General features: G+C 42.3%; 1 protein-coding gene across 3 annotated transcripts in view; it reads left to right on the forward strand.

Moving 5' to 3' along the window:
• The window catches only part of mpripb (myosin phosphatase Rho interacting protein b), a 45,052-nt gene that overhangs the window by 5,787 nt on the left and 14,263 nt on the right, over positions 1-25,002 (forward strand). For all 3 annotated transcript variants that reach the window (XM_085465496.1, XM_085465497.1, XM_085465498.1), the window contains exons 2-14: positions 1,875-1,952; positions 2,139-2,204; positions 11,854-12,005; positions 12,114-12,198; positions 12,294-12,465; positions 12,769-13,213; positions 16,262-16,388; positions 17,473-17,577; positions 21,889-21,945; positions 22,307-22,375; positions 22,459-22,548; positions 23,637-23,746; positions 23,911-24,466. In XM_085465496.1, the coding sequence (XP_085321622.1) occupies positions 1,875-1,952; positions 2,139-2,204; positions 11,854-12,005; positions 12,114-12,198; positions 12,294-12,465; positions 12,769-13,213; positions 16,262-16,388; positions 17,473-17,577; positions 21,889-21,945; positions 22,307-22,375; positions 22,459-22,548; positions 23,637-23,746; positions 23,911-24,466 (2,112 nt within the window). The remainder of the gene's footprint in view (positions 1-1,874; positions 1,953-2,138; positions 2,205-11,853; positions 12,006-12,113; positions 12,199-12,293; positions 12,466-12,768; positions 13,214-16,261; positions 16,389-17,472; positions 17,578-21,888; positions 21,946-22,306; positions 22,376-22,458; positions 22,549-23,636; positions 23,747-23,910; positions 24,467-25,002) is intronic.

The following is a 25,002-nucleotide window of genomic DNA, read 5'->3' on the forward strand; positions in this document are numbered from 1 at the left end:
ACACCTACCCATGCTAAATATCCTTTATACTGGGTTCAGCCCACCAAAACTCAACTAAGTGGCATGCCAAGGCAAGTTGAACGAGGCACGTATGGATTTATGGTAGGCATGCAGTGACATGGAGGATGCATTTACTTTCCAGAAAAATCTTTTTAGGTTGGGTTCTTTTGAGGAGGTGGGAGAGTGAGTGCTTGTATGCGAGACGCTTGTTAATGAATAACGTGTAAAGCACAGAGACCGTGTGACACAGAGTTTATGCTTGTCATTGCTGCGCTTGAGCCAGCATTTATGATGTCACTTTTGGCCCGGAGTGTGGCGAACCAGAGATGGTCTTGATCTGCTCTTCAGCCAATGCAGGATGGAGGGGTGTAAGAGCCGCACCTTTTCTCTGGGTGAACTAAATCTGCTACAGTTCATGCTCCATGCCTTTTTAGTCAACATGAAAATAGTATTACACGTAGAAAGCTAATAGTTGCAGCATATTAAATCATTTAAATTTTTTGTACTGAAATCATAGTGGCAGACTCCGAGCCAACTAGAATGAACCAAATTCTTCTGATGATGAAATTCTGAGGAATGCAGCTAGTGGTGTCGTTGATAATAAGTTTAATGTTGTTCCACAACTTGTTGGTTGCACCCAATATACACAAGTAGGGATGGGTATCGTTTAGGTTTTATCCGATACCGGTGCCAAACCGGTACTTTTGAAACGGTGCCGGTGCTTAAACGGTGCTCAAACCGGTGCTTAAAGAATGGAGAACACAAAATTGGGCCAAAAACTCATGTTCAGCTGTTTTGTTTTGTTTTTTGGTAAAAAGATAACAATGTTAGCCTTTTCTGCAGCTATGGGGCATATATGGTATCATTCTTGGCTGGAAGCAGTGCTTAAACAATGGAAAAAACACAAACTTTGTCCAAAAACCTCTCATGTTTAATTGTTTTCCAGTTTTTCTTTGGTCATTTTAGCCTTTTTGGCCAGGGTGAAGGGAGTATCTGCCATCAAACAAGAAGACAGCCGCATGTAGCTATGATGATGTTTGCTAGTTCACCTTACATGCATTAATGTAATAACGTGGTTAGCCTACTCAACGTAAATTACACACGAACAACATGAAGCTACTCACACAGAGAAGAACGGCTGCTGCTGCCATCATCATCCGTCATCATTTCTGCTACACCGGCAGGGCTAGGGGCCAGGACTCTCCTCTTCGGGTTTTTAGGGGATGTTGCAAACTCCGGGTCCGATAACAGGCACCACACCCGCAGTAGATGTGCACAGTGTGAGGTCTCGCAGCAAGCTATGAAATACGGCGCATTTCTCGGCTTTTAAAAAAAACGCTATGCGTCGCCAGGTGTTTCATCAGATTGTAGCTGATGCGAATTCCCAACCCTTATCCTTAGTTGGGCTTTACATACACGATACACAAATAATTTTTTTCAGTATTCAAATGCATAAAACGACAGGTGATAAAGCTGGCTTCACATCCAGCTTCATCTCAGTTTAGTTGTTGCTACTAGCAGACAAAAAACTGCGATCACATTTGGTGTTTATATGGAAGTTCTGTCCATCTTTTTCATTGAGGTACTTTTCAGTCAAACACGCCATCAGTCAGTTTGTCATATGAATCTCATCTACTGTGGTCACATGGGTTTAAAGAGGCACTGAAGCATGTCATCATATTGAGCTGATTACATTAAAAGACACGCAAAGCGGTTTTGTGTATAAAATGCAATGCATGAAGAGAGGCAACATCCAAAAAACCCCAAAAAACCTTCTCCCTCTCCTTCCCATCGCCTTTATTTCCCACTCTTTTCCAGTTTTAATGATTACCTTAATTGCTGTTTTGTTTTTTTCTTCCTCTTTCTTTTTACAGGCCAAACCTATTTATGGTGGATGGCTGTGCTTGGCTCCTGAAGGAACTGACTTTGACAATCCTATGCAGAGATCTCGGGTAAGGGCATTTGTTGTAGTCCTGCATGTTGCTCTATAAAATGTTCGTACAATGTACTGTATGGACATTAATGCTTGCATATCTACTTCCAGTTACCAGAAATGCCCTGAAAGAGGAGTACTGAGTATGATGCCTCTAAGTCGATACAATTGAGGCTAGCCACTAATACCTAATTTCTTCTCACAGAAATGGCAACGGAGATTTTTTGTGCTGTACGAACATGGCTGTCTGCGCTTTGCCCTGGACGAATCGGTGAGTAAAGGATGTTTTTTTTCTGCATTCCGTTCTGTATGGGCGTGGAAGCCAGGCTGTGAAGGTGAAAATCAAAATTGTTTTAGATCTTAAAGTTCAGGGCATAGCAGGTGTCCATGTCTGCGTGTTGTAGTTGTACAGTTTAGGGGTAGTGCAATTTCTTGGTATGTGTGATTCCTACTTCAAAAGACACTGAAAAAGTCAGCTTGCTGTGACTGAGGCTTTGCTGCTGAATCAGTTTTCACTGAGTTTCACTCGACCCATCAGGGCTTTCACTAACACTGTCACTCTCTTTCTTTAGAGGAGCATTTCCTACAATAACTGTTGATCTTACTTGATTATACTCTTGTGTGATGTCTATACAGATGTTTTGGAAACTGCTCATTAAGGCTTTGCAATATGGTTAAAAACAACCCTCCTATATCAGTATACTTAAGAGACATGTGACATTTAACCTGATTATATGTCAGGACATAAAAAAGTTTATAAAGACCGACATGAGCTATGTAGAAAGTGGTGCAGATGTGAAGGTGATGTGCTAGCTAGAAGATGACTTTGTTGGCATTTGTGGATGACACTGTCTCTGCTGCAACTGTGTGGGAAGCTGCGGCTGGCAACAGTGATTATGTTACTGAAATCAACCATAAACTGTCTAGACAGACCCGAGATTCAGTATAACAGTTATTCAGATGTTGTGCACAGTGTTTGATGCCACAGAAAATGAAAAACTGTGCTTCTCCTCTACTAAGCTACAAGACTGGCTAAAATAAAGGCACTTGAGCCAAATTTGGTATTGTGTTTGTCAGTTTACCTGGGTATTTGGCTGCACAGCGTAAAAGATTTTGGGGTATGCAACCTGACCGGGATAACAGTAAGGTGAAAAGTTGGCTTGAACAGGATGGAGAGTAAGAGTGGAGCTCACGTTGATGAGGAAACAGGTGGGGGGGAAGCAGCATAAAAGCACAGATGGTGGCTGTAGGGGAACGTTTTTAAAACTGTTTCCCCTCACCAAGCTAAAAAAAACAACTTTGTTTTTTACTTAGAAACTTGGAGGAATTATATATTATAATTGCACCACGAAGCAAAAAGCAACAGCAGTGCATACAACAAACATAAGCTACCCACAGACCAGCTGATTTTAACACAGCTGCAAAGGCAACTTGTTATTGGTTAGCAGTTGAGAAATGTTAAAGCGTGAAACATTTAAATGCAAGCAGAAAGAGTTCTAATCATTTACAGGAACAATGGAAAACTCTAAAAGATTCTTAAATCAATCAGTCAATATTTGTATGGATGGTTTTTCACTTCATCCAATAAATTGTGCTCAGTTTAGACCCCATGCTTGCTTGTGTGTGTATAATGACTCTGATGCATGTTGTGGATAAAGCATGCAGTTAGTAAGCACTTCATATGGTTTGTTGCTGCGTAGTCAAAAGTAATGCAGCTACTAAAATCATGTGATGTGGCTTAATGATTTCTGACTCCCACATTTCCAATTTTAGACGTTCTCCTAGGAAGTTTGCTTGCTTCGCTTGCTTCTGCTGTGCAGCAGAAACATTTAGTGTTTTATTGTTTGTAGCGTGTTCTCAGTTCTGTCTGGGAATGTGGTCTTGATACTGAAGGTTGATTAAAAACACTTAGCAGTGCTGAAAATCTCAAACCGCATTAGAAACTTTCCTCACTAGTTCACAGAGGAGCGAATAGAACTGAATCATTTCATTGAAATAAGTAAAGGTGCATGTTTAATGTTGTGGAGACTTTGAGTTAAACATTTACTCTCTATAGCTTTTTTCCAAGCTATAGAGAGTAAAAGGCTGGGAAGTGTCTCCTGCCCGCTCTGAGCCTGCGCCTTGTGCTAGTGTAGCGCCAGGGGAATGCGACACGGGTGACCAAACCCATACCAGCCGATCAGGCTGGAGATTAGGCTGCTTGTGAGTAAACACTGGGGGCCGCACACTACCAACCAGCCTGCCGGAAACACAGAGAGTGACTTTCTCATGTATCCTGTAGAAATCATAGGTCACACGAGTGTTTACCTTTGCCTTTCATCTTTCTTTTTGTGAGTGAGCAGGACAGTGAGGGGGAGGGAGATGAGCTGACTTTACATCAGCACATGGTGAATCTCTTTTCTGTTGCCAGTGATGACAATGGGAGGAAATGTGGTGCTTGTGAGCGTGCGTGTGCACGTTTCCACTGTGTAATGTGTTTCCAGCGACACCCAGGCTGGTGTGCAGTTGTTTTCCTCTCATTGTAACAGGGATTCCAAAACTGTCTGCCTCATTGTCTTTTGGTCTTTTCATCTGCTCCACAAGGCAGGAAAAGTGGGTCAGGGAAGTGGCCGCTTTGTGCTCTAGACCCCTGAAGATAGGAACTCTCCAAGCCCTCGGAGCTTATGACAACCGTTACTGTTTTCAAACTCATCAGGCTCATGGTTGTTTACAGAGTAGCTCAAGCCACCAATGGAGGGTTGAAATGATGTGATTGAGGTTGACATTTATTCCTGTTTCTCTGACTTTCTCTGGCCTTGTTGTATCAGAGATTTAGATGAGCCACTCCTACTCGCTCTTTGTCTTTAACTGTTTTGATGGCATTCTCTACACTTTTATTGTCGCATGAAGGGAAAACGACACATTTGGAACCTTATTTTATAGCTTTGCTATCAAGATGCTTCAGAAGGGTTCAGTGTTTGTTTCTTTTTACTGACTAAGACTAAAACAATAGTTTTGATTATAATTATGGTTCACACTCATTCAGTCAGGTGGAGATGCTGTGTAAGGTTTTACATTTTGTAAAACTATTGACCAATAATTTGCACTGTGTAGTCACAGGGTACTATATGGCATTCTCGACTATAAATAATACTTTCTAAACTGTAGACCACTTGTTGCATTTGAGCAGCAGAATGCAGAATGCTAACCCTTCCTCTTCTTTATTCTTCCTTGTTGCTGCTTCTCTGCTAAACAGACAAGACAGATTTTTGACACACACACTTGCAAAGCCAAGCCAAATGTATTTATAAAGCACTTCAAACAGCAGCCACTAGCCAAAGTGCTGAACATGTGCGTAAAGACTATAGAATACAGCGCTGTCTCTCTCCGTCACTGTAGAGCTCAGCAGTATGACTAGAAAAAAATCCTTGGAATTGCCACAGTTCCTCCAATGTCTGAAACAAGCTGTTTAGTTGGGAAGGACAAGTAAACATTTGGAGTGACTGGAAACCTGACTAAAATCCTACCACACGCCGGTAAAATTAAAAAAAAAAGAACAAAAAACAAGACCACGCAGAGTGAAACTCGCCCCAAAGGGCAAAGGATAGACTAACCTTTCATGTTTTGTTTTTAGTACAATATGATGACATCCTGTTATGCTGTCGTTATGCTGTCATTATGATGTCGTAGAGCGTAAAGTGTGCTCTCCGTGCCCTTTCGTATGATATATTACTCAATATGGTTTCTTGAAATTTTTTCAAGGTGAACTTTGGGCGCTGACAATGAAGGTCAAGGTCAAATACTAAGCCAACCTAGGTATTCATGTCCTCCCAGGCCTAGTATATTATCTCTTAAGGTTCTGCTGATTTTTCACGTTCGGCGTGACCTTGACCCACTGTTCACACTGATAAAATCAGGACTAGCTCTTATTGGTATCTACCGTCACACAAAATATGAAAATGATATCTAGAAAACTGCGGACACTAGACTGCTAGCAAACAGACAGAATCGATTACACACTCCTTCCCTTCAAGGGCAGAATAATAATAACTAATGTTAATTAATATTTTAGACAAGAATTAGTAACAAAATATATAGTTTTTTTTAATGTTCTGGCTATTTTAATATTCAGAAATCATGCTCTGCTCGACTGTTTAGTTCCTCTTGCTTTACAGACACCCACATATAAGCAAGCTTTGTTCTGATTGGCTTCTCCACACAAACAACAGGTAACACAGGCAGGTTTCTGTGCTCACTGCCAGAACTGCGTGTTGGAGACGGCCACTAAGAGTATCCCCTTTCACTGAAATCTCAGGGATTAAAAGGATTAATTGGACTTAACTCTTTGGCTGCGTTTAATATGAGCGTCTGCCACTGGAACAGTGTATATACTGTACATAAGATAAAGGAAGAGGGAAAATGATGGGTTTCCTTGAATCCCAAGATCGTTTAACTTGGAGCAATGACGTCGTCTGATATTTTTCGCCATCTAGGCAGCGGTCTATCTGAAGCAGTACACCCTTAATGCTGAACTATTTTCTCCATGAAAAGAGGGAAAGATGCTTTTCTGTCTAATGCAGCATTCCTCCTTTAATGCCCTTATTTGGTGAACTGCAGTGTACTTGCAGCTCCGGGACCATACAGAGAAAGAGAAAAGGAGCACTAGCCCCTAAAAAAAAAAAAAAAAGGGAAAAAAACCCACAGAGGAAACGTCAGATATGCCCCAGACCCAGACATTCCTCACACACAGCCTGCCACAGTAAGCACCCTGCTCCGCTGATGCTGGCCCATCATAATGCTTCCCATACTTGAACGTCACTCTTAAACAAGTAAATGAATGGAAAGGGAGACATTTTTCATGAAGATCTAACACAGAGTGGGACCACCCTGAAAGCTTTTAGGTTAAAAGGTCAATGACCATGAGAACACGCTGAAGAAGAGGTCAGGAGGTGACCGCTTTAATCCAGAGCTGCTTCTGTTTTACATCATGTTTTAGAAAGGGAAACTGGGATTTCTGTCACCAGTGCTGCTAGAATAACCCACTCTAGCACATCTCAATCAGTTCATGGTTGTTTTAACATTTAGGCTTCTCTGTGTTAAAGGTTTTGATGATGGGGAACTGTATCGAGGAACAAGCAGCACATAAAACAGCAGTCTCTCTCCAGAGCCTGCTGTGGCGGATTTGCCTTTGGCTCTGCCTGTAAAAAGCCTCCTGGAGGATTTATCATTTATGGAGTGGGTGTACTCCACTCAATTCTACAGCTGGCCCACTTATTTTTTCATGCCGTTTTAACAGTTTTCTGGAAAGTTTACTGTTGGGCTGGGGCTGTAACATAAAATGTTTTTTTTTTAAATACAGATTTTACCTAAAGTCCATTTTCTTAGCATGAAGCATTTTAATTGTCAGTCTCGTGTGGGTTGTATTGTTTGAGTGCCGTTTTCTCTGTGTTGTTGTTTCTTGTGTCGTGTCAGCCAGAGATCTCGAGAGGACTGTATGAGAAAGTCGTTTCTTTTAATAATACCCCATAGCCAAGCTAAAATTAGTCACCACATGGAAGACGGACACAATTGGAGGATATGGAATTGGCCTGGTTTTGTAAAAATCAAACCCAGGACAATTCATTTGTTTTTGAATAGTAGCCTTGGCAGATACATCTCCTTTGTTTTGGTGCCAGTAGCCGAGGGCAGTTTCTAAGCAACAAGTTGCCTTTATGCTGTCAGCATCAGCTGGACTGCAGTAGTTCATGCTCCACCTAGCAGCAACAAAATACAGTAAAGCCACCTTCGGGCACAGTGAACAGCGAAATCAATCTTACTTACTGGATCAAACACCAGTAAATATATTACAAGAAATCCAGTTTTAACAAGTTTGCTTTTCCTAAAAGTCCACATGCTGAACACATTAAAAATAGTAAGGCTGCTGAGGACTTGGTTCAATAAAATATTTTACAGTCAGTATTTGCATAGGAAAACAGTAAGGCCACTGTATTTCAGAATTTTCAAGGGATTTTCTAGCAGGCAGGAAAACCTTCAGGAGTCATCGTCTAATTTTGAGCCTCTTAAGGAGGACATGAAGCACTAAACATCCATCCATCCATTCGCTTCTGCTTATCCTTTTCATGGTCGCGGGGGGTGCTGGAGCCTACCCCAGCTGTCAAAGGGCGAGAGGTGGGGTACACCCTGGACAGATCGCCAGTCTGTCGCAGGGCTAACACAAAGGCTAATTTACATCATCATCAACTCTGTCTGTGAAGCTGGATTTAAGAAATAAGTGCTTAATGTTAAAGTTTCAAAAGCATGTTTAGTGCCATCTGCTGTCAGTACTGAACTGATGTTGTCATGTGGTTTAGTTGGTTGCAGCAAATAGACATTAGCTTATGTTAGCTAACCAGTGAAAGAATTGATAACTCAGAGGAAAATAAGGAGACTATAACTAAAAATCAGTTTAAATGGATCACTTTTGTGCTGCCCCAGGCTGCAGCAATGAGTTTTATGTTAAAGCTGAGGATATACTGTCCACTTTCACTGTCTCTTTAGACGTAAGTGGCTCTACGGATTTTGGCTAGCTGCACTCAAACGGGAAAATCCAGCTGTTATCTGTAATGTTCGGGTTTGTAAAGCACTTTATGAATGAGATCTGTATAGAGGAGACCCTGTTTGAGTCACCAGACCGACAAGCTGGAGTTCACACTCCAGCTTTACCTCACCAGGCCGGGTGTAGCGAGTCGTGCAAAGCAGATCTTCGCATGATGCAATCAGCGCTATTTTATAAAATATTCTCTTTTTTCCCAACACAACACAAAGTTTCCTGCATAACAGGTTACTACATGCGTATCACACCAACAAATCACTAACTTCTAATATGAAGTACTCCGTCGCACCCATCAAACATTTTTTTCCTGCAGACATGCTGCTGATGATTCCTAGTCATGCTTCGGCAAGAAGCGTAGTTATGTTTGCGGTGTGGTGCACTTACGTATGTAGTAAACAGTTTGGATGTGTTTGGGCAAAGAGAGATGATTTCATTGCATAAAATAGCGCTGATTGAGGCTGGATCCAACAGAGGGTAAAATCCAGGAGTTTTCCATGCTAAACTCCCAAATTTTATAACATTAAAATATAGCAGAGATGCAGGCTGCTAGAGCTGATCAGAGTCTGCTAGGCCTCAGCTACTAGGTTGTGGCCTAGTTACTATTGGGTGTGTGGGTGGAGCATTTTTTTTATGTTTCATTCCTTCATTCAGATCATTAAAATCAGGTGTTTGAATCACTTTAATGGCCACAGGTGTATAGGACGAGTATGAAACTCAGTGACCTGGCAGTATAAAGGCCATAAATGTCAATAATTGCATGCTGAATGAGTAAAAATGTTCAAACTGAGCAACATTACATTTATGTGTTTCGTGTGTTGTGCTGCACCAGAAAGACCGTGTTCTTTTTGGTGCAGACCCATAAGTCTCCACCCATTAAAGGGACAATATTTCTGTTCCTCAGCCTTAAAGCAGAGATAAAACATTCATTCTTAAAACTATCCGTGTACCTGCTCTCATTTGCTGTTTGGTTGTTGTTGAAATGGTTTTGTGAGCTTTAATCTGAGAATCTGGCGTTTCTGGGTCTTTCTGTGCAGAGTTTGCATGTTCTTCCCGTGTTTGCGTGGGTTCCCCGGGTACTTCGGCTTCCTCCCACAGTCCAAAGGCATGCAGTTAGTGGTGATAGGTTAATTGGAAACACAAAATTGCCCATAGGTACGAATGTGGGCGTGAATGGTTGTCTCTCTGTGTTAGCCCTGTGACAGACTGGCCTGTCCAGGGTGTACCCTGCCTCTCGCCCTAAGACAGCTGGGATAGGTTTCCTGAGCTTAGTTGTTTGTTTCGTAGAAAAGTTGAGTCAGAAAGTACTGATGCTGAGAAGAGATTACTAGAGTACACCGACTCAGAATTGTTTTCCACTTCTTAAAGCGCTGCTGGGCTTCAGCTTCTCTGATCACAGCAAATATCGTTCGATTTATTAATGTGGCATTAGTCTTGCAACCCTGTGGGCTTGCACATAGTTGTCAGCCATTTGGTCCTTATTTTCACACATGATCATTTTTCTTTCTATTAGAGGAAATTCTTCCACAGCGTCTCAGTTCTGAGGTACGACGCCATGTAATTGCCATATTTGGCAGGCCCTAGGGCTTTACAGATAGATCTTAATAAAGCTGGATCTGTGTTCAGTGGCCTTAAAAGGAGCTGGAAAAAGACCCAGCACCTGTTTTACATCTGTAGCAGGCACAGTGCAGCAAAGGCTGATAACAGAGCGGCAGGATTCTGAGAAGGTCGGAGAGGAAGTTTGGAGGGTTTTCTCGACATTAACGAGACTGTACAGGTTCAAATGGCAGTCGGACCACACAAAACATACAGGGAAGTGACGTCAGAGCTAGGGCAGGGCGATATGACCAAAAATATTTATCACGATATACATTTGAAAATTTGCAATAACAATATAACTGACAATATAATTGACACTAGACAAAATACTTTACAACTCCACAACTTTATTAATGCAAAAAAACCAAAAACCCATCAATGTATTTTCACTTAAACAAGCAGCTGTTTTTTATGTGCATTAAAGTTATATAAAAATTTAACAGTGCAAATGCAAATTCCTCGCTGACAGTTTAACCAAAAGGCATTTCCAGTGGAAATTGGCCGACATATCCTCAGCATAACCATGTATAATATCCACAAAACTTAAAAAGAGGTTATACACACACGATACGGTAATATTATGTTGAAGCACAGTACGTAGGCCAGGCTCCTGCCTACGATAGCCATAATGCTCCGACAATCCATCAAGCGGTGCGGGTTCGTAGCTTAGCAAAAACATTTGACAGAGTTTCGAGCGCCGTGCACATAAAATCGTTTCGAGGTCAGTAAACACAACCAGAATTCATACATAAGGCGCACGGGATTATAAGGGGCACTGTCGACTTTCAGAAAAATCAAAGGATTGATTTTAAGTGTGCCGTATTTTCCAAACAACATGGTAATAACGACGGCCCGCTAGCATGCTCTACCAAAAATAGTGCTTTGTTGTGTATCTGATGGACGAAAGCCAAACCAGTTCCACACCACTGAAGTTGCAGCATTTTTACAAACCAATTCTGATTCATCTGTTTCATTCAACGATCCGCTTTCGCCCTTCTCGTTCTGCGTCGCCGCCATGTGCGTATGTAAACAAAGGCACTGCGCATGCGCGTTTTACCCATATTCTATCGCGATATTTCATTTTCTTATCGTTGCCCGACAACACAAACAACACAAACGTTATACCGGTATTACTGTGAACAGTATAATATGGCCCTAGTCAGAGCTTTGACTGTGGTTTGTGCTTTGTGGATCAACCATGACGCTGAAAGCTATCAGTCTCCATGCTACAAACAGCTCTGTTCTTCACTGAGCATGCTGTTACCTTCACTTTTCACTCAGTGTGCTATAACAGAGGACTCAACTCGTTACCATAGTGACGTGGCGATAGCAGCCGAGGGTTCGTACAGTATGACAGAGAGATCTGAAGCATGTTTTCCTTTGGAACGTGATATGAGTATTTAGCTGGGCGAGCACACCACACATTTGTTCTCGCTCTGTTTTTAAAATGAACAGGTCTTAGGTCTCTAACCTAACACTTCCCTCCGCTTAGCTATGTGACGCATAAGCACAAGCAAATATGGAGGCTAATTTGTAGGTCTGTGCTGAGTACCATACATGCATGTTAAACATAATGATTGGCCATGAGGGAGATAGTAGAGATCTTTCACATGTCACATGCAAAAAAAAAAAAAAAAAAAGTAAAACAGTTACCCATATCTCCAAAGTGAAAACTGGATTACCTACACAGTGTATAAATATCCAAATATTTGGATACGTCTCTGCTCATTTTTTCATATTGTGTCTTTTCTAGCCAAGCACGCTCCCTCAGGGCACAGTCAACATGAACCTGTGTACAGACGTCATTGATGCAGAGCCCAAGACGGGCCAGAAGAACTCACTGTGCATCATCACACCTGACCAGGAGTACTACATCAGAGGAGAGAATAAGGAGATCATCAATGGGTAATTTGTCCAGATATGATTACTGATGGGTTGTCACAGGGTTGGATGCTGATGTCTGATATTCAGAAATCTTTGGGCATGTGTGTTTGTGCACGCACACACCTGCAGGTGGAGTGAACAGCTGATTGTCTACCCCCGAACCAACAAACAGAACCAGAAGAAGAAACGCAAAGTTGAGCCTGCCACCTCCCAGGTAATCCTCCTCACAACACAAACGTTCAAAGGTCAGGATCATGCGCCACCTTCTTTAGGCCGTCATTTTTGACTTCATTGTGCGTTCACATCCAGGAGCCGGGTCCAGCCAAGGTAGCAGTAACTGGGTCTGGTATCCCAGAAGCGGAAAAAGTTCCAGATTCAAGCTCCATCATCTGGCAGGAAGAACTGAACCAGAGGGAGGCTGAAGGGGCAGCAGTCTGGACTGCTGCTGAGCTACCTTCAGGATCACCACTGCCCCCTACAGGTAAGGAGAAATAACACATTATAAATAAGGTCAAAGGTGATATTCAAAAAGGATGTAACCAAGTGAAAAAGACACCACATTTAAGTTTTTCATTAGGCTTTACCCAGCCAGTTGATTTCTAGATAATGGGTTGTTTATTATTGAAGAAGAAATTAAAGCAATTTAAAATGACATAAAAATACATGTTTCCAAGGTAGAGAGTCTAATCAAATGGGTTTTTGTTTTTTTAAGTCAAATGTATTCAATTAATCTTATTTTAAATAAATATATGGCATCATGGCATCTTCTGTTCCTCATCTGTAGGGGACTCTGCATCTGCGGCCCAGGCTTCTGATGCAGGCTCAGTGAACGGTGATGAAGTGGACCGGGGCGGCCTGCCGTTGCACGGCTCCACCCCCCAGCCTCCCAGCGACCTGCTGTCCCCGACCGGCTCCTGCTCCAGCCTGGGAGGCATTCCGCGCTGCCTCTCACCAGCTCCCAGCGACCCCTTCCCCTCCGGCAGCTCCCTGCTCTCCAACGGCTCTCACATCAGCGGCTCAGTCAGCTCTCTCGACTCGGATGCCAGCGGCAGCACGGTGACGAGCACAGACAGCCACCCGGCCACCCAGAGGAGCGGTCACTCCTACAGCCACCACGACACGCTGCGGTCTCGGCGGTTGGAGGCTGAGGCTAGAAAGGCTGAGAAGAGGAGCCGGTTCAGGAGCCCAGACAGGCAGGAGAGAGAGGCCGTCTTCAGCCCCGAGAGGAGGTCAGTGTTCACTGACTTCTAAACTTTCTCTTATGTTATACAAATCATCCAGCAAAACAGCAACAAGTGAAGCATTTGGAAGCTGAGCTGTTTTCATTTTACATTAATGATAATCTGATTTCACAGATATTCGCAAGACGTCTCTCTTTGTATGCAAACAGCTGTTAATGCAATCTGACTGATTTTGTCACAAATTCAGTCAGACTGATCAGTGGAAATGGTGAATTGTGCAGCCTTGTACAGTTATTGTGCCGTCTTTTGGATCCATCTTGTCTCATCTTCCCAATATCTCAGAAAATAAATTACACTACCTCTTCTAGGTTGTAGCTACGGTCGATAGCCACCCTGACTGTCAATAAAGCTCTCTGGGAGTTGATCACGATTAGGTTAAGTCACACAGCGTTGTCATTTGTCCACAGACATTTAAATATAATACACAAACTATGAACTCTAGCTCTGTCTTAGTTGTATTTTTTGTGCTCAGATGGACTTGATTGAAAAAAAGTACTACATGTGAGCATGCAGGTAGCATGTTGATAAGCAAAGGTGATAAGATCCTGCTGCGAACTAGCAGTTTAATCAGCATCTGATTAAACCTGATGAACCAGGTCAGTGGAATGCTTTCTTAGAATCTCAGCTCTCTGCGTTATATTGGATAGCATCAGTTTTTTACCCGTGTTTTTATGGGAAAATGTGTTCCTTAACAATCACCCCTGCCTTTCAACTTTTTCCTCCTTTTAAAAAAGCACACAGTGCAGGTTTTGTACTTTCCGTTCAGCAATCTGACTCTCCACGACTGGTTATGTTTGTGAAAGGTCTCTCTCGCACACACAGACACCAGTGAGGGCAACACTTCAAACAAACCTAGTAGGTGAGGTTGTTACAGGGGTAGCGGGGTCATCTTTTTCCTCCCAGAGCCAGCTTCCTGTGCCATTCAGATAGCTCCATGCCTGCCAGGCCCAAAGGGAAAAGGAGGTGGAGGAAAGTGGCCCTTGAACATTATTAGTGTCCTGAACCAGTTCATGTTCAAGTGAACACACATCTGTCTGTACAGCAACCAGGGGAGCAGCCTAGGAGCCGCTTTCCAACACTTACCAATGTTAATGTGCCATTATGTAAATGGCACATTAACACAGCAGGCATCTGCATAGCAACAGCAGCCAGCTTTATATTTTTTGACATTGCAGTGTGGGGCCAAGGATGGAAAATAGACACAACAACTCGAAGATGTGGTCCCTGACTGAGAAATGTCATTAAATCCCGTTACGACTGAAATCCCTTTCCTGAAAGTTCATACTTATTCACTGCCGAGTTTGTTAGTTCAGCTCAGGATGAGATGATCGAAGCAAAGCCTCTGGTCAGCAAGATCCATCTAGAAGTAGATGTCGCAACAAGGTAAACTTGTGGAAGGATCATAAAGGGTTTTCTACAGCTGACTGCATGGCCCAGTGTTGGCAGCATGGCACTACTGTGTTAGTTTTCTGCTAGTTTTGAGTCTCCATCATTCACACTGGCTACCTCATGCAGGTTTATCAAAAGGCACGAGCTTTTGTCCTTGCATGATGGGCTTACATGGTCCAGGCCTGCCTGTCTAACAGATGAACCTTTGTCATTTCGCCCCGTTTCACATTCAGTCATTTGGTTTTAATTTGAATAATATTTTAAAGTTCAAGGAAATTCCCTTTAAAAAGACAGCACGTGCCAAGTGGTGCTTTTCTTTTTCCTAACTGAAATGAAGTAACAGAAGCAACAGCACTTAGCCAGAAAGTGCATGTGCACTCCTGGTCCTTGTCTGTTCCTCATCTGATGTGTATTTCTGACAACTTCATGTGAGCCTGACTGGGGCAAACGGTGGCCTCCACACTGTCCTCATCCTCCTCCCCTCTGCTTTATTCCCTTTTAAGGGCAGCGACTGTAGCAGAAGTGTCCCCAAATAAGGGCAGCATTTAAGCAAAAGAGTAATATAATATTTCCCACTGCTTCTTGCCCTCTTCCTCTCTGTAATGCAGATTTCTGTTATTGAACAAAAGGCCTGTGTGGGAATGTGTCAGAGCAGGCGGTGTTGTGTGTCACAGACTGAGGAAGGTTGCAGATGGACTTGAGCGAGCGTAGGCTGTTCTCAGATCTGTGATCCAGCACTCATTTTACCCTTGAGAGATTGTTCTGGGAATGAGTTTCTTTAGCGTAATCTGTTGCAGATGATCAGCCTGTCCACTACATCAAAGACCCATGACTATTTACTGGGAACATCTCAACTCTTTACATTTACATTTGAAGTATTTGCATTTTTTTTTTCCTTCGCCCAAAGAAACATTTCTTGACAGCACTGGCAGAGCAAGCTTTCATTTCCCCTTAGGAGGCGTGACTTAAAAACCTGCTGCTACAGTGTCACAGACCTGAAGATTAACCCATAATGACTTTAATCCTGCAGCAGCAAAAGCTTTCTAAACGCATCAACAACTTTACCTGCTGTTTGACTGCAGGGTCAGAAATATAAGCAAGTTTCTGCTTCCAGTATCTGGCACCGATGATCAGTGCCAAAGGGAAAAAGTTCCCAGGGTTTTAAGTATTTGGAGAATGACGCTTTTTTGGGGGGTAATTTTGCAAACATGTGGTCTCCACACAGAGAGGCCCAGCACTTTTGAATTAGGAATCCATTTGTACTATAATGCTACAGGTTGCTTTAAGCAGACCTGTAGATTTATACTCTATTATGAGTTAGTCAGTACTGTAAATCAACCAGTCTTAACAGCACAAGTCCATTGTGATCATCAAGACTGTAAGAACAGAAACAAGCAGATGATCCCAGAGCTAGGACAACTGATCTGATTAGTGACTAAATGTTTGTCAGGCTGCTGTAGAAGAAAATCTCTAATTTTCTTCCAGTTAACTCATTCCCAATTCCAGCGTCTTGAACGGTTTTTTTTTAACACAGTACAAGTTAGGTCAACATGCCAGTTGAGAGCCTTTCAGTGTCATTACCATTCATGACGATTTATAGAAACTGAATGCCTTACATGTTTAACCAAAGTGTGCATTTGTTTGCAGTCGCTCCGGTGTTATCGAGAAGTTGGAGGCCTTGGAGTTGGAGAATCCAGAAAAAATGGAGGTGGAGGAGTCGGGGAGAAGCAGAGTCAGACAAGGCCGAAGTGAACACAGACGCTTCCAGAGAGAGGTAACGTGTGTGAGTGTGGGTGTGTTCAGTCCAACAGTGCCAATATTGTGCTGCAGTTCACAATAGATATGTGTAAAAAGTGATTTTCAACAACATCACATGGAAAGCCAGATGTGTTCTCAGCACCAGGACAAGTTTTGGTTCCCCCTCTGCCCCGCTGCTATCCCACCGCTCCTCCTCTTTCTTTTCCCTTATCCTCACCCTCTTCCCTCCGTCCTCTCCCTCTCTCTGTCCTGTCTTTGTTTTGCTTGTAGGTCAGAGGTCAGCAGGGGTTGCTGTATTCATTTCCAGTTTCCACTCTGTGGTGGGATTCCCCTGGTGATTACATTTTCCTTTCCCACCCTAGCCCCTTGCGCTAAGTTTGAGCAACTCGGGCCTGAGTTTAGCAAGACAGTGACCCGACACAGAGTCCCCACTCGGACACCACTTGGCCCTGGATCTGTTTCACCATAAAAATATTGCGTACACGTACGCAAATAAAGCAGCCAAGACTGCTTGTGTGTCTCTTACTGCACACAAACGCTCTGTTCTCCTTATTGTTGCGTTGAAACAATGCACACATTTCCAGCTGACGCATTTAGCCTCATGCTAACAGTGTGTATTTTTGTTTTCAGCCTCTTTGATTCAGTGCCGAATTCAGCCTCATAAAACACATGGGCTCAACAAAGTAGTGTTTGTCATGAGATTTCTCCACAGCTCATTAATACCCACTCAAACAGACCTGATTACAAAAGAATGGGTCAGTGATTCTTGCCTGTTCTGTGTGTTTTCTATAAAAACATTTGCCCGCTACTTATTACTTGCACTATTATGCAAACATTCTGGTAGAGCCAATTTACACAAATCTCACAGAAAACTCAAACATGCATCTATGCTTCCTTTTTTCGTCTGTACTATGGACTGTTTTCTATGTGAAGGATGCAGTGCAAAGTGTTATAAATTACTCATCACTTGTATTGTTGATGTTGAGCATGGGAATGCTGACTGTAGTTCACTAAATGGCTGTGGGTGTCAGTAGTGACAGTAGTTTCTTGGAAGTTGCTGAGAGCTTCTTTAAGGGTGTTTATATGCGTGTGTTGTTTAGGAACAGAGGCAAGACGTGGGTCAGGGTCTGGACTTTCCCTCTACCCTGCCCCCTCTGAGAAGAGCCAAGTCGTTGGACCGGAGGACCACTGAGTCAGTCATGACGGTGAGTGTTCTCTTGTTTTTGTAAAGTCTGCGATCATGCTAAAACTCCAAGTGTTCCTGTCGGAGAATTGACCTCTCAAAGTGAGCAGTTTGTTTTCCAGCCTTACTCACTAATTGGCAAGAGTCACTGCAGCAGCGGAGATGATAAGAAGTCAGCTGCTGTTGTTTGCTCAGCATGTTGATGGGAATTGTTAGTTCGTCATCCCGCGTTACATCATTATTCGTTTGTTGTGTTATACGCTTGTCTCACACATTAGTTACCTAAAAAACTGTTTGTGATTTTTAATGAATAAATAAGATGATTGAAAAATTTGTTTATATTCATTGAACAATGTTGGCTTTACATTTAAAGCCACTCATAGGGACGTTTCACTGGGCTAAAAGAGCCCCGTTTATAGGGACTCTGGTAGGTTTCCTTTAAAAAAAACAAACACTTTCCCTCCTCGTATACTTTGACAGTGGGTGGATGCTCATGTTAAACATGGTAAAATCAGAGTATGTACAGCTTAACCATGTCAGCGCAAGTAAACCCTGTGAGTACCTTTTCAGATTGGCTTAACGCAAGCTGACGCATCACAACTCATTACAGCTTGTTTTTCATTACATCAAGTAACACTTAACTAAGTGGAGTAGTTATAGCAACCCGGTCAAACATCACACGACGTCATTTGTATGCGATGGTATATGTGTTGCTCGGTCTGTGGCTTTTTGTCAGACTCGGGGACACCCGTGTTGTTGTTTGTTTTTCTTCCATTTTCCGAGTTGCTGGTTTCAAAAATGACAGTTTTAGATTTTCGTGAAGGGGATGCTCTCATGACTCATCGAATGAAGCTGCTGACTAGCCGTTCAGTCAGCAGTCTGACAACGTCACATTCTCGGATCACCTCAGATTGCTTGGAACCCCCTGCCGAGTAGGTACTGCTGGAAAAGCACTACTTGTTTCAGTCAGTGTGAACTGAGGGGAAGAACCAAGGCTCATTAAATGAATCTTTATCTATGTTTTACACTGTGAATCATAAAACGCTACAAATCCATGAATACAAAATATGGAGCAGGAAATGGTAGCAATAAGTCCTCTTTAATCTTGAATTATTTTTAGGGAAAACCTTTGCCTAAAAATGAATCAACTTTAATATTAAAGATATTATTCAATATCTAAATAAAGATTAGATATTAATAAATATGTTAAGATATTTATTAATTTACTTAAAATATAGTTAAGCTGGAGAACAACATGAAAACTGTCATATACAGTAACTAAGAGTACGCATGAAGTTTCACATTTCCACACATCGCATCTAAATCCAGTTTATTACTTTGACTCTTGTTTTGTCTTCAACAACTTAGCAAAGGTAGTTTTAAGCTTGCTTGACGCTTGTGCAGGTAGCAAACAGTAAGTTTATCAGGACTGTTTGGCTGAAGTGGGAGTTGAATATTAATATTAATATTTAATCCATAAATAGTAAAGTGTCTTATTTCACTGTTTTGTAATCTCTGCTAAAGCCACGCCATGCTGCTGCTAAAAGCCGCGGTGAACCAGTAATGAATATGGTTCAATAGGGTGATGAATAAAGGAGCAGGTTCAAAGTTTGTCCTAATAATTTTCAGGCCTGAACGCTCCAGGACTGAAAGGTCAGTGCGTTCTGTCTGTGGCCTCGTAAACAAAGCTGCTCTTGTTCTGTTAAGCCGGAGGATCAGAGGTCAGCCGCAGTGCCAGGGCTTCAGCCGAGCAGAGAGAGATCGCTGGCTTGTTGTTGTTCGAGCCTAAGAGGCGTGATTCGCTTAGGTAACACAGTTAGGAGAATTAAACATTGAGCAAACTCTCAGCAGACATCACTCAACAGTATGCCACAGAAAACATTCTATAGACAGATTTAGTGGGGGTATTAACACTGATGGTGCAAGTGGAGCGTTACGGGTTTGTTGTTCTTTTCCACCTTGATATTACTCTTTTTGCACTACAAGTAGTCTCACAGCTCAAAATAGTTCTTTGATTTTTATTACTGGGTCTTGTGAAGCCCCTCAGTTCCAGCCACTATCTAAAACTTTCTGCTCATTCCTTCACAAACAGTAGGTTTGAATAACAGGTTGATGGAGCACACAACCAGCACTGTATGCCTGAAGTGACCGTATGAAGGATGCTCCCTTTCTTTGGCATCATTTAGATCTAAGTGGGGGGAAATGTCAGAAACTGAGCATTTAGAGTACACTGTAAATAAAAGAAGCACAAAGCCACCGTAAAGATACCCGCTGGTTTCTAGATCCCACATTGGAGGTTAAATGTCAGCATTTGGCTACACTTATCTTGGGTATCCTATTTGGATGAGTGTTCAATGAGAGCATGACACGCTCAGTTGTCAGCTAGCAGTCTTTTTTAGCTAAACTGCAGATGTTCAACACATAGACATAGCTAGTTAATACCAAGCAACATATGAGGCTTAGCCCATAGCTGTCCGCTTGCTGTACTAGCATCACTAGTAGTCAAACTAGCCCTGCCCCTAATTTTAAATCTTACCAAATAAAAATATCTTTTTTTTTTTTTTTTTAATACCCCAAAAGTCCAACTAAATGGTGTATGTAATGACAGTCTATGGGGACTGACCTGTTTTTGGAGCAAATCTTAAGTGACCTTTAAAGGAACTGGCAGTTTTATTTTTATTTTTTAAGCAGACTTATTTTTCAGCCCTAGAGTTTGCCTCTTGGAACTATGGGAGAGGATTAGGGCCAGTATTTTTTTATTATTATTTTTTTAACCACAATTCTGAGATTATTGTCAGATTTCAAAAAAGTCCAAAAGAAGTCCTCAATTTGTATTTTGGTCTCCCCCCCTCCTCTTCCAATGGCTCTAATCCTCTTCTGTATGGCTCAGTCTAATACACAGTTCAGATTTTTTATTTATATTTTTTCATTCTATCAATATATAACATAATATGTAATAATTTTTTGCTTTCTGTCTATGATTAAAATCACAATTTCTATAAAGTTTCTTCAGAAGACTGAAGAAGTCACTTGGATGAGTGGTGAAATGTTTCTCCAGTAGATAATGGTACGTTCAGATGAACAGAATCAACTTTCTCTGACTTCAGTCAGCTGTTCAGATCCAACCTTTCTCCTGTAAAACCTTCTGCAGCATTTTACAGGAGAAAGTAACTGTCCTTGCAGTTTATTGTGCAGGTAAACGGGCAACTGTGCAAGGACAGCACTGTTTCAGATCCTTCTTCTGACTTTAAATATGTAAAATCTCTCCACATTACTGAATTCCACTTACCTTTTTTTCAACACTGTCGTCTTTTGAGCCGAGGGCTGCTTTGATGGGAGCGTTAGCATTTGGTTTTGTCATGTTGTTGTTTATTTCACTCATGCTCCTAATGTGTTGGTTTGTAAAACTACAGCAGGCCCAACATTAGCACATGTGCTGCTGCTCACGACGTAGCGCTAAATCCATTATCATCGGCCTTTTTCTGGTAAAATAAGGTTGGAACAAGTTCTGTTGACTTTATATTGATCATCAGCCATAGTCTGATGGAAATAAGATTGACTTTAAATGGAATATCTGATACAAACCAACTGTGACCTCTGACAAACTTTATCAATGTGTGATTTCTTTCCTAATGTTCCTTTGGCCTTGTTGTGGTGGTGCAAGGGTGCTGTAACCCCCGTGCTGCAGGGCGCGGCGCAGCCCCCTGCTCTCCCCCTGCTCTCCAGGTTATTCTTCTCATCCTGCTCTCTCTGTGTGCAGTTTGTTATGCTGCGTGAATTCATTCTGCTAGATCTAAGATGGAAAAAAGAGACTATGTCTGAGTGTGTATGAGCCCGTCACAACTTCCTACTGCTTCCTGTGGTCACTGTTCACGTGTGCGTGTCTGTGTGTGTGTGTGTGTGTGTGTGTCAGGCTGAGCACTTGGGTTCTGTGGGCAGCACAGCCCTGCAACACATGTGGCAGAAGTTGGCCCCAGTCAGCGGTCCACATTTACATCCTCATCCTTGTCTGATCCGCTGGCAGGGTCAACTTCTCCCTGCAGCCGACTGAGTGAGCATGTGTTTTAGCTGCTGCTGATTTTTGAATGCTAGCAGTGAGGTATTGAACTTGAATTTGACACACTGCCACTGCATTACCTCTCGTTTTATTTAGGCGCTGTTTGTGAGAAAAGTTGAAGTCCTTATTGATGCTTTCTTTTAAAATGAAGATGGGTGGTGGTAGTTTGCTGCTGCAACACATTAATAAAGAACAATGAATGAAAAACATGTTGCTTTGTGACGTTTTCTTAGAATCTGTATCCTCTCTTTATCGATTTATTTCTGTATTTTTTAGCCGGACTTGCTGAACTTCAAGAAAGGCTGGATGGTGAAACTTGACGAGCAAGGCCAGGTACCATTTTTATTAGCTAATTAGGAGAAACGTAAAGAGGAAACTGAAAATGGTATTAACCATTGAAAGCTAAATGAAAATGATTGCTGGAGTCTTCAAGAGTTCAAAAACCTGAGTCACTGTCTGTCTGTAGCGTTCGATGGCCTTTACACACCTGTGGCCACACTTTGATGTTCCATCTTCAATGGACTTGAAAGACGAGGGTGGTGCTAGGAAGCTTTAAAATACTGTTTATAAGATATATAAAGAGACAAACTCTACACTGACACATAGGACTGTGTGGACACTCGATATGTGACTTGCTATGCTACCTTGCTGTATTACACAGCTCTGTTTTTAAACTGTAAATTTTTTTCTCAAGTGGAAGAAGTACTGGTTTGTGCTGACTGATCACAGCCTGAGATACTACAAGGATTCAATTGCAGAGGAGGTGGGCTTATTTGTTCTCTTTCACACCTTGTGTTTTTATTTCCTTCTACCTTTAAAATGCGTCTTTGTTTCTGTGTAACTCAGGCCTCTGACCTGGATGGTGAGATTGACCTGTCCACCTGCTACAATGTAACTGAATACCAGGCTCAGCGAAACTATGGCTTTCAGATTCATGTAAGAGGCTTTGCTTGTTTTGTCTCAAACCTTTCTGCTCAAGGAAAAATCTTTCAGTGTGATGACATTGTAACAGTTCGTGTGTTTGATTCTAGATTTTGTTGCACTTAACCATTAGCAATACTTAACATGTAATTTTGCTCGTCTTCTGGGGTAAATGCCAGATTTTCCACTCGATATCCACAGTAAAATGTCATATTGTCTCATCATCTGGGTGTTTTTTGTCACTCAGTATTTAGTTTAAACAAGAAGAACATTTTCATTTCATGCATTTTATTTTATTTCAAAGGCATTGAAAAAAAGTGGCCACCAAGTGGTCATCTTAAGCCCTTATGTGTGAACAGTAATGTGAGGCTGTCTGTTTGCTTTATTCTATAAATGCAGTCATAAAATCACCGATCCAATTTAAAAACTGCTTGGTGACTCAGAATGTAAGAGAGTGTGTATGTACCCTCCAATCTGCAAGAAACGTTCCCTGAATATTGTCTCACACGCACATTACTAACATCTCTCTGTTTTATATTAATTTTCCTTGAGTCGCCACTAAATACTGAATGAAGGCTTTGGAAAGTGCTGCAGGCACTTTTGCTAGTACTCCTTATACGCAACCACACAGCTCCATGAGCTGATGTCTCCACGTGGTGCGTTCAACTTTAAGTCAGAATTTCCAACTTCCTGGTTGGAATTTTTTTTTTTTAACTGGAACGCCCCCTCAAGTCAGGCTTCCAACTTGGAAAGTTGGGGAAGCTCCATCAACTCTGACTTAACAATCAACGATGGCAGCAGCGCACGTAAAAACGAAACAATGAAAGTGTATAACTTAGTCTGAACTGCTGTTGTTCATTGGACATCTATGAACGTGCTGCAGCTGTGTTTGTAGGCACAAAAACAGAAATCACTGTATTTGTAGTGATGCGGGATTATTTGGGTTTTCTTACTTTTCCAGGTTTGCTACTAGAGAAGCGCTAATGAATCTGCTACGATAAAGAGAGATTTCTATTCAGGATTTTTTTGGCTGCTACATCTCTTCTCTATATCGCTCTTTCTCATCACTCTGTGTGTTCTTCACTGTGCTTTTTGATGTTTAGACGCAGGAAGGAGTGCACACTCTGTCTGCCATGACAGCAGGCATACGTAGGAACTGGATCCAGGCAGTCATGAAGAATGTCAGACCCTCCACTGCCCCTGATGTGGCAAGGTGGGTACAAGTCACAGTTATAACATGCTTCTCAGTTATCAAGAAACTCAATGCTTTCGTGTAATATTCATGTATATTAATACATTAAAAGATAGATTTCAAAGTTTAGAGATGAAAAAAGAACAGGAAAGCAGAAACTTACTTTGCTTTCTTTCGCCGTTTAGCTCGACCGAGGATCATGGCTCATTCTCTCCTTTAGAGGGTCTCGTCAGACCAGATGTCACTCAGGACTCTCCTTCTTCTGAGGCCTCATCTGTAGACAAAGAAGCCACTTCTGGAGTCATTAAGAGCCGAGCTCGCGAGCGCAGGCGAGAAGGCCGCTCTAAGACATTTGACTGGGCAGAGTTCAGGCCCATAGCCCAGGCTCTGGCTCAACAGCGGGCGCAGGAAGCCGAGAGTCTCCAGGCAGACATGGGGGAGCTCGAGCGCAGTCGGAGAAGAGAGGAGAGACGGAAGAGGTACGAGAACGTGACAAGCTCAGACCCTGCATCGGTTAAAGAAGGAGGGAGGACCGACGATGAGAGGGGAGACGAACCTCCGGGTTCGCTAGGTCCCGTATCTCTGGAGAGGCAGCAGATGGTGGAGGAGGTGATCGAAGAACACTGGCGACAGGTAGAGAAGACGCCCATGCGGGAGGAAAGGAGGGTGCCGCTGCCCACCGCAGTGCAACCTAGAGAGACTGTAGAGCTGGAGCAGCTACTGGAGAGTTATAAGCAAGGGGTATGTTTCCTTGTTTGATTTAGATTGTTGCTGTTGTTTTGAGTGAAATTCAAATATACAAAGTGAAGAATCCAGTCAGCAAGTACAGAGCTAAGCCTGTATTTAAGCTTCAGGGGGAAAATGCATTTTAGATTTTATTTGGTTAGTTTTAATCGGTTTAAGAGCTTCAGTAAATTTAAACTTGCCATTGAATTGATTGCTGCATACAGTATAACATAGTCATGAATAATAACTCTGTAGTGTAACAGTTTAGGTATTTGCTTAACAAGTGAAAGATGAATCCAATGAAGCCAGCATCTTACCAACAGTCAAACACGGTGGTGGTAGTGTGATGGTGTGGGGCTCTAAAAACAAAAACAAAAAAGACTGAAATCCTATTGAGATGCTTTTGCAAGACCTCAAACAAGAAGGAGAGTGGGCAAAATTTCTTCCCCAGTGATGTGAAAGACTGATTGCAGTTTTTGCAAATGCTTGGTTGCAGTTTTTGGTGCCCCAGGTAGCACAACCAGTTATTAGGTTTAGGGGGAATTCACTTT

The sequence above is a fragment of the Copadichromis virginalis genome, linkage group LG8, assembly GCF_057382275.1.
Source record: "Copadichromis virginalis isolate Kocher_CV1m ecotype Utaka linkage group LG8, C_Virginalis_male_GT1.1, whole genome shotgun sequence".
NCBI lineage: Eukaryota > Metazoa > Chordata > Actinopteri > Cichliformes > Cichlidae > Copadichromis > Copadichromis virginalis.